Genomic DNA, 13,457 nt, shown 5'->3' with positions numbered 1-13,457 from the left:
GTCAAGACCTGACTCGATGTGATGCATGAGCCTGCAATTGACTCAGTTGGGGTCACAGTTCAGCATAGAACAGGATATAATGTACGGATAAGGTAGCCCGTGAAGCACAACCTCTGGTCCTTTCAGCTTGTTGGGTAGCACTGTTCCAATACTTTCATTACCCAAGGGAAATAGGGGATGCAATGGTGTGAGAAAAGAGTCGAGATGAGATTGTCATTGAGGCATCCGATTGTAACACTCACAGAGACAGTCCCGCAGATCGATAGTCATTACCGGCGGAAAATCTTGGCTGGGTATCGTATCTAACTGGCGTCTCATCTTGTAATGATTCTGCTCCATCCTCCATCTCGCATCGTATCTTTAGCTCCCCTTTATGACACACCCGGCTTGCTCAGTGAAGCTCCCCGGATGATGCTAACGTTAGCTACCTAGCTCATGCAGCGTAATCACCTCCCTCACACAGTCAAGTCATTCTCCATCACACAAGAGACAGACAAGACAAGAGACAAAGACGAGGTGACATGGCATGTCTCTCTCCCTCTCTCGACTTGCACCGTGTTTCCAGGGGTTGCCAAGGAGATTTGAGATGCCTCAATTAGAATGGCATGTTAATGCGGAAATTCGACTACTCTATTCTAAGTTTTTCCTCATCGTCAAAGCCACGTGCAATGATGCTGCTGCGGCTCTTTTCTTGACCCTGTCTACTGCCCTGCTTTTTCTTAGTAGGCGCTATCGTCTACCGCTTGTTTATTGACAGACACTTTGGCCATCAAATGTCCATAATTCTTTACCTTTTATCCGAGCGTAAGCATAACAGCACCTGACTTATCTCTACTGCAGCCAAACTGCTTTTTTTTTTTGTTTTTTTTTTTACGTTCACATTAGTAGGACTCTTTCTCCTCGTCTATGGCGGTACATGCGAGCGGCCCGTCGGACGGGAAGCCAATCAAGTGGTGGAGACCAAAAAGCATGTAAGACTTTCTAATGAATAAACTTCGACAAAAACAAAAAGAGGAGAGGGAGGAAAAAGAAAATATGCATCACCTGGGAGACGCCAATCCTCACAATTCCATATTATACACGTCATTGCCCGCAAGACACAAGCCCATTCTTTCATGATGAAAAGAGGTGATAATATTTCCTGAACCCCCTTTTACTTCTACAGTGCTTCTTTTTTCCAAACTCTGCCCCTCTTTGTTCGTTCCCAATGCCCATGACGAAGCCAGGGTCATCCTAACCCGCCCACCTGGGCCGATATCAGGGGCCCAACCTGATCTCAGGGGACTCCCCAGTCTTTGGGTCGCCGTTCGTGTCCCATGTCCGTAAGCCCTGGTACGGCACAGGAGAGACGAGCGAGGGGACCCGGGTCCCTGGAAATTGAGCGTTGATTAGCTGGAGGGGCTGAGTCTCTGACGAAGAGCAAGAGGAGCTTGTTCTCAGACCTTTTCCAGTTGAGTTTGCCTTCTGTATTGGTCTATTCAGTTGTTTATATCGAACTCGGGTGGATCACACTTCAAATGAAGCTCGTGTATGTCGCAGACCTACCTCATCTTCAAGCATTGAGTGGTCAACAAAGCATGTCACTACGGGCGGTATTCATTGCTTGGCCCCTCATCTCCTTTCTCTCTTGTTCGCCTGTCAAATTCGGGAAGCCTACTAGCGCATCCTATTTCGCCTCGCCGCTGTCCCCTACACAAAAAACAGAGGGTCTTTTCTTCCCTAGGCATCCCAGCTTAGCCTCATCTCGCCGTCGCTCGGTTGTCCATTCCCCCGGAGATGGCGGCTCATAGATCACGCGGCCGACAGTCGACACCCCTGAACTCTCTCTTTTTAAGATGAACGAACCCTCGTGAAAATGCTCTAGAAGCTCCGGCAGACGGATCTCCTCCCCGGGTCTGTTCTCTGTTGGTCTGTCCGCGTAAACACGCGGCGGCATCCTTTGTGAACCGATCTAAGCATATATGATATCCATGTGGCATAAGATGTGCAATAATTTTGTAGATGAAGCTTGATTCTTGCCTACCCTGGTTTGAAGTCATGATTTTGGTTGTCTAATCTTTTTGTTGCCCACCACTTTGTAAGAGCACGTGTCTCATTCAAACATGATGCACAAGAGTAAATACGGTCATGAGACGTCTCTGGCTACACCCACAGATTGCAAGTTGGCCCAGTTACGATGTTGTGATGTCTCATGCCCCGAGACCTCCAGCAGATTCAGGATTGATTGATGTCTTGATCCCATGTTTACAGTCACCAACCAGAAGTGAATGTTTCATCATTCAAGCCTAGTGGGGGATCGGCGTCAGCCGCTGCAACGCCCCATTTTCCTTTTCGCCTTGAGCCTCACGGCTTTCTTCCATGATATCGCCACAATGACACTTGCCACCGCCTCATCGCGAATAGGCAGAGCAAGTCTAAGGACATGGTGAACGATGAGGCAAGGTCAGGCACCAACGCGACACAGGATCTGACGCTAGATCTACAGTACCGTGGAAATCATTCCCAAAGTACCATTCTATCGGCATCCAATATGCAGGCCTCCGCCCTCGCCTCTTGCCCGCAGCTACGGCTGCAGCTGCAGCATGCAGCTCGACTCGGCTACTCACCACTGACCACTGGCCACTGACCATTCAGCTCTCAACTCGCCTCTTTTCGCTGATACTACGGAGCTATTCCCGGACCTCGTCAAGCGACGCTGTCCAGGGGGACAAGAAAACTTAGGGTCCTTTATCCTAAAGGACAAAAACGCTTAGGTAAATTTAGGAAATTTTAGATCAATTTAGTATAAGTTAGTAGACTTTTAGACTAGTTATTTTTGGCACCTAAGCTTAGGGTCAGAAGCTTTCTTGCTTCTTGAGGACTTCGTGTTGACAATCACTCACCCTCATCCTCACTGTCACCCCTAATCAGGCCGTCAACGTTTATATTCTTATAATGAGCTTTAGGACGAACAACGAGGTGCTTGTTGCCTTGCCTTCCCAGTTTCTTTCGTTCGCTTCTTCTTGTTCTCTCGTTGTGCATCGCGGAATTTGTCACTGAAGGACCAGCGTTAGATAATATTAATAACAGCCGCAGCTATTTAGTGCAGTAACTTTAGACTTCCTTCTCCTCTTCCTAGAATCTTAAACTATGTATTAGTTAAATTACCTATCTCTTCTCTTCTTCCCTCTACACAATATCACCCCGACACTAGGATTGAGGTTATTCTTCTTTATCCATCATCACCTGGCGACATCTCACCCTGTAGTCCTAATTCTACCACCGAGTATCTAACTTGAGTTCAATGCCGCCAGTGACTCCTGGACGATATCCAACCCGTCCAAAGACGGGGCCGGGCCGAGCAGACCCTACAAGAACATCCGATATGAGAACGTCGCAGCCAGCTCATCCATGGCAGATAGAGAACCCAAGCGGCCAGGTGTTCACCCAAAAGGAAGTATGACGAGTTCTTCAATGCATTCCCTCAACCCCATCGACCAACAAGATTTCGTATTCCCACGACTCCTGCCATCCACAAGTTCATCACTGAGCTCGAACTTATCAAGAAAGATAAGATCCCTACAAGTGAATGGGCATATCCTGATGAGATCTTTGAGGCTGCCATGACGGGCATCAGGAACTGGGACGAACATAGATACTACACCATCCAGGCTAAGTGGATTAAGAAACATTCATGGACATTCTAACATGATTTGATCATCAAATCTTCTATTTCCAGTGAATCACATATATTCAAAGAACCCTAAACTTAGGATGATGATATAGAGAAAATATCCATTCTTCTTTTTCTTCACTTTTCCGCCTTTATTCTCCCTCTTTTCATCCCCCATCTGTCATCCTTCTTCAACAACCAGCATTCAATATTTGAGTTCCGTTCACCTTCTGCATTTCGCCTTAATAAGGTAAATTGATTCTCTTATAGCGCTCATCATACCACCCTCTGAGTCGCACGACATCCAACATGGAGTCATCGTCGGAAGTAAGGACTCTTCTCAAGTAATCCTCAAGACTTGTTAGGGGAGTCTTACAAATTAGAACTAAGACAATACATGTGTCTCTTGAAAGCTACGGTTGAATTCGCGATCACTGGGAAACAATTGGCCAAATCCCTTGAACGACAGAGTGACAATTTGACGAACTATGAGGAAGGAAACCTCATCAATCATGGACGTCTTACCGTTCGCTCGCTGAGAGTCATACAAAGGCGACCCCCTGAGGACCCTAATCATCCGGAAGAAGAGTAAACGGCGCGCTGGTGAGGGCTAATACTGAATTTAAGACACTTGAGATGACAACAGAAACTTACCTGTTAGTTCAATAGATGAGTTCCGTCTGATTGGAACCGACAATCGCACAGAGATATGAACAATTGGGGGGACGGGTCTGTTATTTATTCGCACGTGAATTGGATGGGGGCACATATAGTTTCGCCGCTCGACAACAAGGAAAACTTGACTAACGGTTTAATAGATCAGGTCCGTCAGTTGGCATTTCCTAGTATATAGGCTGAATGGACACATATCACAGGATGAAAATTTTGGGAGCAATTCTGTGTTATATCAAAAGGATCTTTCACTGTAACTGCAAAAATGCCCACTGGTGCTTTAGTTCAATATGTAATAAAACATTTGCTCGTCAAGCGACGCTGCATGTTCGGATCCAGCTAACACTGGTCCAACCACGAATATCGGAGGCTTCAAATTCAGGCAATAGAAGCCTGCTTCTGAATACAAGCAATCTGTCAAGGTCATCCAAGATTCGGGTGCTCATCCTTTCCCCGGGGTGGTTGGGCCGCCTCAGGGATATTTCTTGCTTTCTGGCTACAGACACTCTGAAGTCCTCATAATGAAATAGATAGCTAAGTTTAGTGCTGCCTTCAAGACATCATGGAAAAAGGCCAATATGATTATCATTATATTGCCCTCGTTTGCCTTTTTGCGCCAGAGCGCAATGCAGACAGTGCCTAAGTCTGTTCCTTATATTCCCCTCCCACCTTCACTACACTCGTTCCTCCATAGGGTAGCTTCATTTACACCCTGTAGACTGAACTTCTAAGATCCCGACCTTCACTCAAACAGATTGATCAATCGCAGCAGCTCGGGCTTCACTAGGTGCTATGAGTAATTGCATTATACGGTCATTGCGAATCATCGTGTGAACCAGCGTTCTGCTTCAAGTCTTGCTATCAACATTGCTAACATATTTGCAAATTCACATCAGTCTACACTAAATATGTGATGAAACTTTCGAGCTGATATCCTCTAGCAAAGATACGTGTCCCTAGTACTGTTGAGATGTTTTCCCCCATAAAATCAAGCTTGGTCGTTACCGTGACATACTTCCTGAGTTCAACTTGAATTGAGATGATTGATTGATAGATGAGGTGTAATCGAAGCGCAATTCACAATCAGTGTAGTTCCGGCTCGGGGGTATTCAATATATTCTCTGGGCTTGTTCTCTTTTCCCGACCTCTGTCTTTGTACACGCCTTGGCATGCGCTGGCCAGTTTCTTCCATTACTAAAGATGAGTCAGTGACAACATAAACCAATGACATAACAGGTCCCCTACTTGACTTTCTGCTTGGCCCACAATGATATTCTCGTAACCATGTTGCTGGAATTCATCAAACTCGTCAATAGACTCAAACAGACGTTCTAAGAAAGATAGCTCCCGCCATGTAAGCAACGGGCGAAGTATGCGGTCCAGGTATTCCTTTGTGCCATGGAACCACATCTTCGGGGTCAATCTCAGTTTTTCAGCGACTATATGCTGCATTTTGTTCCTGTTGGACAACATAGAAAGTAGCACGACAACCTGGATCTCCGCCCACTTGTTCATGTTGCGGAGTTCCGAGCGAAATCAGTCGTCAGGGCGAGCCATCCTATAAAAAGGTCTGGTCCAAGTGTATGCAGTGAAAAGGCTGGCAAGCCGCAGTTGAGAAAATTTTATGAAGTATTTTGTTGATAATGGGGGAAGGTGAAAATATTACGTAGGAAAGAAGGCTGTCCTTCCCTCGTCTCTTGAATGTGGAAAGCGCGTTCATGGTGAAGGCTAAGGTATTTGCAGACTAAGAAGGGAAGCGACGAGAATCGACGGCGATTGTTGCAATTCGAGGCCAATAAGAGAAAAGGATTAGATATTGTGGTCAAAACTCAATTGCCTATGTTGGATAATCATTTCCGTCATGAATCACTGCGTGCATAAGGAAAATGTTGCAGAAGCCGAAGGGACAAAAAGACTCGAGGCCTTTGACAGGTGCGAAAGAGCTGGTCAGATGAGATGGAGGGGCTCTATCCATATCACCATGAAATAAACCTATCTGAGTAAGGTGATTCTCCTAAGTCGACTTCCAGATTTATTGAAAAATAATGTCAACTTCCATTATTAAAGTATTTCCAGGTAAGGACGATATGGCATTTGCAGTTCGGTGGTTGTAAGTCAGGTAAATGCTCGGCTAACGGGACCCAGAACAGCCACACTTCAGCCACAGCGGGACATGATCAACTCCAAACCGAGCCTGGGTTTCAACTGTTCAATACACAACGACATTTCATCAAGTGTCTAACAAGATGCCCTGACTTGCCAGAAACCGACAAGATACCGCCTCTGTACCAGTAGTCATACCAGTACATGCTTTATTATCTTTACGGCATTCAACAATCTCCGGGTGAGACACAGCTGTGAATATGCGGCAACCCGTTCCAAGCATGACAGCAAACAAAGATGAGATGAGCCGGGTAAGTATCAACACAGCTCCTCCGCCAACGCCTCTAGGAGCATGAAAGAAGTCTTTCTTGACAATGTCACCTTTTCTTTATCTACATTTACCCTTTTTGAGGACTTTGCAGCACCAAAAGCCATGTTTTGGTGATCCCTAACAAAGGTCCTCTTCTCACACAGCCTTTGCTGGCCCAGCTTGATGCCCGGGTTTATCTCGGGTCACTCAGCCAATGAGAAGCGCTTCTCCATCGGCAAGTGCAGTGAGCAATTAAGCTTCCAGCAGCAGAAGCTACCTGAGGCATGTACCTCCGTACCATCCAATCCCGCACCGCATCTCACGCAAGCTCGCCCTTCGCCAGAGCCTGCCTGAAGAAACAACATCAGCACCGCACCGCAGCCCGCTAAATTTCTGCCACTACGAACTCTCGATCCCGCGTTTTTCACATCAACAACATCAATCGCCATTTCGACCGATCGGCTACCGCGTTCGAACCCGTATTGATTCATCCCCAAATTTTTGATACTTTTATCTTACGACTTTTTTTACGCGATCAGATCGACAATGCCTGGTGGAAAGGGAAAGTCTTCTGGCGGAAAGAGCTCCGGCGGCAAGACGAGCGCTGCTGAGGGCACCAAGAAGCAGCAGAGTCACTCTGCTCGTGCTGGTCTTCAGGTGAGTCTCAACTTGAGAGGTAGAAGAGGAGGATAGACTTGCTTTATCGACCGATTTGCGCACATTCCATGTCCCGCATCCCACATATTTCAAGTTTCACGATCCGTTCCCGACGCGTCGAGCATCTCCGCACGACGAGAAAATCTTTTCAAATTGACATCGCATCCTCCATTTGGCCCTTGTCGCGCGTTTGAGCTGATGCGACGGTTCGGCAACTGGTCACCGATATTCTGGGGCAGCTGTCGACGATGTTTGTATGCATGTTGAGTTGGAACGGGACATGAGGGAATGCGCAAACAAAGACGGCTCGGGAAACATTTCTATCAAGGATTGCCGGTTTCGTTTAAACTCGCACTAACGTGGTATTTCACAGTTCCCTTGCGGTCGTGTCAAGCGTTTCCTCAAGCAGAACACCCAGCAGAAGATGCGTGTGGGAGCCAAGGCTGCCGTGTATGTTACAGCTGTTCTGGAGTACCTGACTGCCGAAGTCCTCGAGTTGGCAGGCGTAAGTTCATGAGTCATTGTTGCTGCCTGATATTGACGCTGACATTTCATCACAGAACGCTGCAAAGGATCTCAAGGTGAAGCGTATCACGCCCCGCCACCTCCAGCTTGCCATTCGTGGTGACGAAGAGCTCGACACTCTGATCCGTGCGACAATCGCCTACGGTGGTGTCCTGCCACACATCAACCGCGCCCTGCTGCTCAAGGTTGAGCAGAAGAAGAAGGCCAAGGCACTTGAAGGCTAGAGACGTATTGTTTAAGGCTCTATTTTGCTTTTATTCTTTGGGACTTGCGGTAAACCGGTATATGGGATGGTAATGCAGAAATTCTTGAATTCGAATTCGATGGGGGCGTCGCGTCGAGATATGAGCGGACGTCCGCACGACCACAGCTTGGATAGCTGAGGGCGCCTGCGCTTTCAAAGGGTACACGACGAGCTCTCGGGTCGGCTCTAGAAGCCGATACCCGATGACGAGAGGGTTCACGTTATGACGAAATGCCCTGTGCTAATTGGACTTGCGCGAGCTGTGTACAACAGTTGTGTTTTCACCTTGGTGTCTGGTCTGGTATGAGATGCGACACGGAACCGCTGTGCTGATGGACTGGATTAGGTAGACACGGAAATACGAGTTCCTGTTTAGTCATCGAAAGTCCAATGTTAAAACGAGTGTGGTTTGTTATGATCTGTTGTTTGTCTTAGGAATGTGGATTAATGAAGTTATCATGTTTGCTCAAATGATGTTTATCTAGTAAGATCCGCTCACTCAAAACATTTCCCTATTGCATGATCTTTGCTATCATTTCCATTATCTCATATTCCCTGAATATCTGTCCCATACCAGCCCTCGCCGTCAATCACTTCTCTTCTATTCATCACCCCTCAATGTTTTCCTTGCTATTTAGCTAGACTCGCCAGAGTTGAAGCATACCAAGCATCAACATCCCTCTTGTACGCCGCGAATATCACATCCTCATCGTCAACGTCTTCGGGACTTGTTATCTCCTGATCGAATCCTGGTAAAAGCTCACAAAGGGGCATCTTACCTGCATTTCCCTTATCATCGCCATACCGTGGGGGGTGCACCTTGCCTCCTGTGGCTTTCCGGGATCCCTTCCTAGATGCTTCATAACGCTCTGTTTGACACTGACTGGGATAATCACAGTCTAGTTCACAGTTATGCTTCCTTTTAAGCATGCGCTCCAGCCTTTCCTCCGTGAAATAAGTGCGTGTTTCGACCTCAAACTTATATCTCTCCGCTCGGCGCGGTGCACTACCCTTGCCGTCAAAATTGCGTTTGATGCGGCTCTCCCATCTCTCAGGCCTAGCTTCATACTCTGAGCCAAAGCGTTTCCAGTCGTTGTATTGACCCCAGAACTCGTAGTCGTAGTTATAAACTGACGGGGATGGTCGTTTTGAGTATGTACGGTTTGTGGGAGACTTTCTAGTCTTTGTAGCAGATTTGTCATCTGGACTACTGCCTGAGAGGGGAGACTTTCGATACTTTCTAGTAGGTTCGCCGTCTGGGCTATTGCCCGAGAGGTACATGTAAGGGGGTTTAGCGTTGTATGAAGGACACCTAATACAGCGGCTTGTGACGGAGATCTTGTACTTCCGCCCGCATTCGTGACATCGCCATACACAGGGTTCGGGTGTTCCTGGAGGGGGATCCTTGGGGGGAATACAGTTGCGGGTAAACATTCGAGTGGGTTGCTTATCCAAGAGGTTAATTATTGTTTCCATGTCTGGATGCAAGACGTGCGGATTTGAAGGCATATTGTCGAAGTTTATTGTGAACGGCTTCGATACTATGCTTTTGAGTTGTAGTGAGCGAGAATTCTTGATCTCTTGATGCTTGGGATGACACCCAACTTATCTGCAGCATGTCGCATTTATGGTTCACATGAAGTTTGGGGATGAACATTAGGCTTGATTGCTGATCAAACAATGAGTACCCAAGGCATCAGTAGATGTTCGTACAATCGAGTTCAAAGGGAGCCGAACATATAGATCTCGACAAAGCTGCCTGGGGGAAGATTGCCTTTGTCTTTGTTCGGCAAATGGGACCAGAGCGGTCGTGAAAGAGACCTATGTGAACAGCAGCCATTCCTTGGACACCCGAACAACAGGTACAATAGGATATCAAAGATCACGAATTTTCCACAGTGTGCTTTTATTCGTGTTGTTCGATTTGTGGTGTCTTGGTTCCTGTGTCAATCTTAAGAGGACTTCCGGAGCTGTTGCAATGACACAGAGACACTTGATTCAAATATGAAGCATTCGAGGGCTACATGATATGATATAATACTTCAAACTAGTATTTGGAAACGAGATTGATTGTAGTCGAGGCTCTCATTGACATGTCTGAAGGTTGCCCTGATGGTCAAGGGAAAACATCACTTCAAGCATAAGACACGGTAATCGATTAATTCATTAAAACCACTTCTATTGGCTCAATCTCTGGGTTGGTTTCTTTCATAGTCAGCAATGCGACGACATCTGTCTTGCTTTAATCAACCAGCCAATGCCTCAGAGCTGCACCCCTTGAATCCATCACTGAGACTTGATACTCCGTATTATCTCAATCACACGGTTCACAATTGAAGCAATGTTAGTTACCAGTGTTTTCAGTGCATCTAACAAACGCTACAGTCTTGGGATAAGTCGCATATTACTGATTATAAGCGATTGCCTCCTCGGGAGTTGTCCGTAGCAACCGATCTACTAAGCTTTATCAGTGATAGGGTATCTCGCGGCACCAGCTTGAATTACCTCAAGCCATTTTACTTAGTATAATCATGGACCGATTACTCATTGAGAACCATGAAGCTTTGGAGATTTCTATGCTGCCATGATAGACTGACCATCTTGGCTCTGGCTTCTTGACGTGGCCAAGCCTGTGACGCCTCCATGACTCTAGCACGCCATCAAGGCGTTAATATGCCCATGACTTGATCTTTTTGTTTCTCTTGGGTTCTCAAGTGGTCATAACCTCTTTCCATGTACGGCAGCTCTTCTGGCCGAGTGGCAACATCATATCCTGCGGCTCCGGTTGCGCCTCATGCATATATGTGTACAATTTTGGAGGGGTAGTGTTATGGCATGATCACATCTCGTGGTCATTTTGAGAACTTGGCTTACTACTAATACACGTTTCTGGATTGTTCTGGGAAAATGATGTTATAGTGAGTCTTTTCGAAACGCAAGACGTTACCTTCAAGGCTTTATATATGTGCGGGGTGTATAAATAGACTTCGATACTTTGATAGGTATAAGCATCATCTACTGGCTCAAAAGACAAACTTTCGTACTCCGGACTCGATCTCACTTTTGTATAACCGAGCTCTTTAGCATCAAGATTGTATAAATCAAAGCAAGTGGAATGAGAAGAGGGTAACACAGGAACCATACTACTCTACTATGGCACTTAACCATAGCTTCGTTCGTTCTGTCTCGATGTAGCTTGTTTTATATAAAGTCACTCCTCAAAGTGACAGAAAAGTCTTCAAAGCTTCTATGATACGACATTCCGATTTCGGTTCATATGTGCCTTTTTAAGACAATAAAAAAGCTTATTGCCATCAGAAGCAATTAGTACAACAGACATGGCTTTTATTACGAACCTGGATGGCGTACATAGGTTGCCATCAAACTTTACTCTGACGACTTTGTTGTAGAAGCCTGAGAGTGCATAGACTTTCACGAACTCTTTATTTCCTAATTGGTCATGCTTTCTCGGTGTAAGTCATTGACACTCAGATTGCGTGACTACCTCGAAACTCACAATACCAACTCCAACCTCATAATCGTGTTCAGGCACGTAAACTGAAGGGGCTCTGCCCTGGATTTGAGTTGAGGAGAACATCTCTTCGTGTATATAAGGACGAGATCCTCCCACTTGGAACGTGACTCTTTTCTCTTCCTCATGCATGTTTTGATGTCGTGTTTGTTATCGACTTTTTTCCCTTCTTTTATTCATTAAATTCTGTACACTCATTCACTTATACATTTGTTTATCATATATGCCAGTTGCTACACATACAGTACGCAAACTACGGCTATAATTTATTCGTTACACTCATCATGAGATCCGGGTTATCTATCTTGGCACATTTATATATGCCGTTTACCTTTTGAGATGACGAGACTGTATCATGTTTTTTCGGGGAAGCTTTTCTGCTTCGGCTATGTCATATCGACGGAGTACAGTATCCCAGTGGATTGAGGTACCGCGCCAGCAAACGACGAATCGTACGGTACACGGACAGCGTCAATTAATCATCCTCCCTCTTATTAGTCCACTTGCCGAGGTTGCGGATGTGAATCTGTCTTTGATTTTATGCGGCATCATGGATCATGATATGCAATCAACAGAAAGTAAAAGAGACGCCGGCAAAGAGAGAAAATGAAAAATAGAAAGAAAAGAAAGAAAAACAGAAAAAAAAGAAGAAAAGAGAAGAAAAAAGCGATAAGCCAATCTTCTATTGTTCTGTCAGGAGAATTGCTCTTGGCACAAACAAAAGTCACGCAGCTCAAACCAACACAGGGATGACCTCGTCTCTCTGCCTTCTTACATGCTCGGAGCATGTATCGCTTGCCGGGGGCGTTTTCGTCGGAGTTCTCGTCGAGGGCATTTCGGCACAGTCGCCAGAACTCATGAGTGGCAGGTCGGGACTCGACAAGGCAGAACATGAAGAAGGTTTTCCATCTCGCCATAAAGAAGCTGAACGTCGTTTGAGTGTCTCCCACCAGATGTTTGAAGCCTGTGGAGAGACGACGACGGCTGAAAGTCGACGTGCCGGGCACTGCTTGTTGCTTTGCTACAACTGATACTTCGACTCTTGCCGAGACTCACAGTGCGGTCAATGCCATCTGCTGGGTTCCGCGTCGCTGCTCAGGGCTGCGGGAGCGGGAGACCGATCGGCCATCGTACGATGATATTCTGACTTTTTTGATTTGTCAGATGTCTTTGGGATCTCCGCAAGGGGTTTGAGACCTGACGGGATGGTACGGCTGCTGAGCGCTTGATGCATTGTCACGACCGACACTCCGACTGCGACTAAGAAGATTGGCGGGGAATATCATCAGGAGACTCGAACGAGTTGAGATTTGGCTTACTTGATAGCCAACTCTCTTAAGAGGATCCCGGTGTTGTTTCAACAGTTACGAAAAAAAAGAAAAAAGCACAATAACCCCCAGGGGTACCAAAAAAAAACAACACGAAAAACGGTTTGGTGGCAAATCGGTGTCATCAGTTCTTATATTTCTTTTTGATACCCCTGGACTGGCTGTCACAACCGGTGAAGCTATTTCATCACAGTTCTATGGATCTGTGTCACTTTCAGGGAGTGACCCAAGGCTTGTGAGCTGTGAGTGAGTCCCTATGTCTTTGGTCATGAACATTTCATACGGCCATTCATGTTGGGTAATACAAGACCTGGTTCCGACGAGTTGTTACGGCATGCTATGCATCGCGCGTAGCACCATCTTGAACTGGTCTTTTACTTGAGCCTCTCTTCAAAGTTATCTTTGGCGCTTGAGGAGGATTTTACAGCTCCCTC

General features: G+C 46.3%; 2 protein-coding genes across 2 annotated transcripts; one reads left to right on the top strand and one right to left on the bottom strand.

Annotated features, from left to right (window-relative positions):
• The first annotated feature begins 7,187 nt into the window (after positions 1-7,187).
• FOBCDRAFT_8823 (histone-fold-containing protein) lies at positions 7,188-8,605 on the top strand. Its single transcript, XM_031194687.3, has 3 exons — positions 7,188-7,394; positions 7,768-7,899; positions 7,955-8,605. Exons 1-3 carry the CDS (start codon positions 7,284-7,286, stop codon positions 8,141-8,143), a joined length of 432 nt encoding a protein of 143 aa, XP_031029425.1. The 5' UTR covers positions 7,188-7,283; the 3' UTR covers positions 8,144-8,605.
• FOBCDRAFT_174988 (uncharacterized protein) lies at positions 8,405-9,802 on the bottom strand (the record flags this gene model as incomplete). Its single annotated transcript, XM_031194686.3, has 2 exons — positions 8,828-9,802; positions 8,405-8,531 (listed from the first exon to the last, which is right to left on the bottom strand). Exons 1-2 carry the CDS (start codon positions 9,670-9,672, stop codon positions 8,405-8,407), a joined length of 972 nt encoding a protein of 323 aa, XP_031029424.3. The 5' UTR covers positions 9,673-9,802.
• Positions 9,803-13,457: the final 3,655 nt, after the last annotated feature.

Source organism: Fusarium oxysporum, chromosome I (assembly GCF_013085055.1).
Source record: "Fusarium oxysporum Fo47 chromosome I, complete sequence".
In the NCBI taxonomy this organism is placed as follows: domain Eukaryota; kingdom Fungi; phylum Ascomycota; class Sordariomycetes; order Hypocreales; family Nectriaceae; genus Fusarium; species Fusarium oxysporum.
This window is presented reverse-complemented; position numbering and strand designations above follow the sequence as displayed.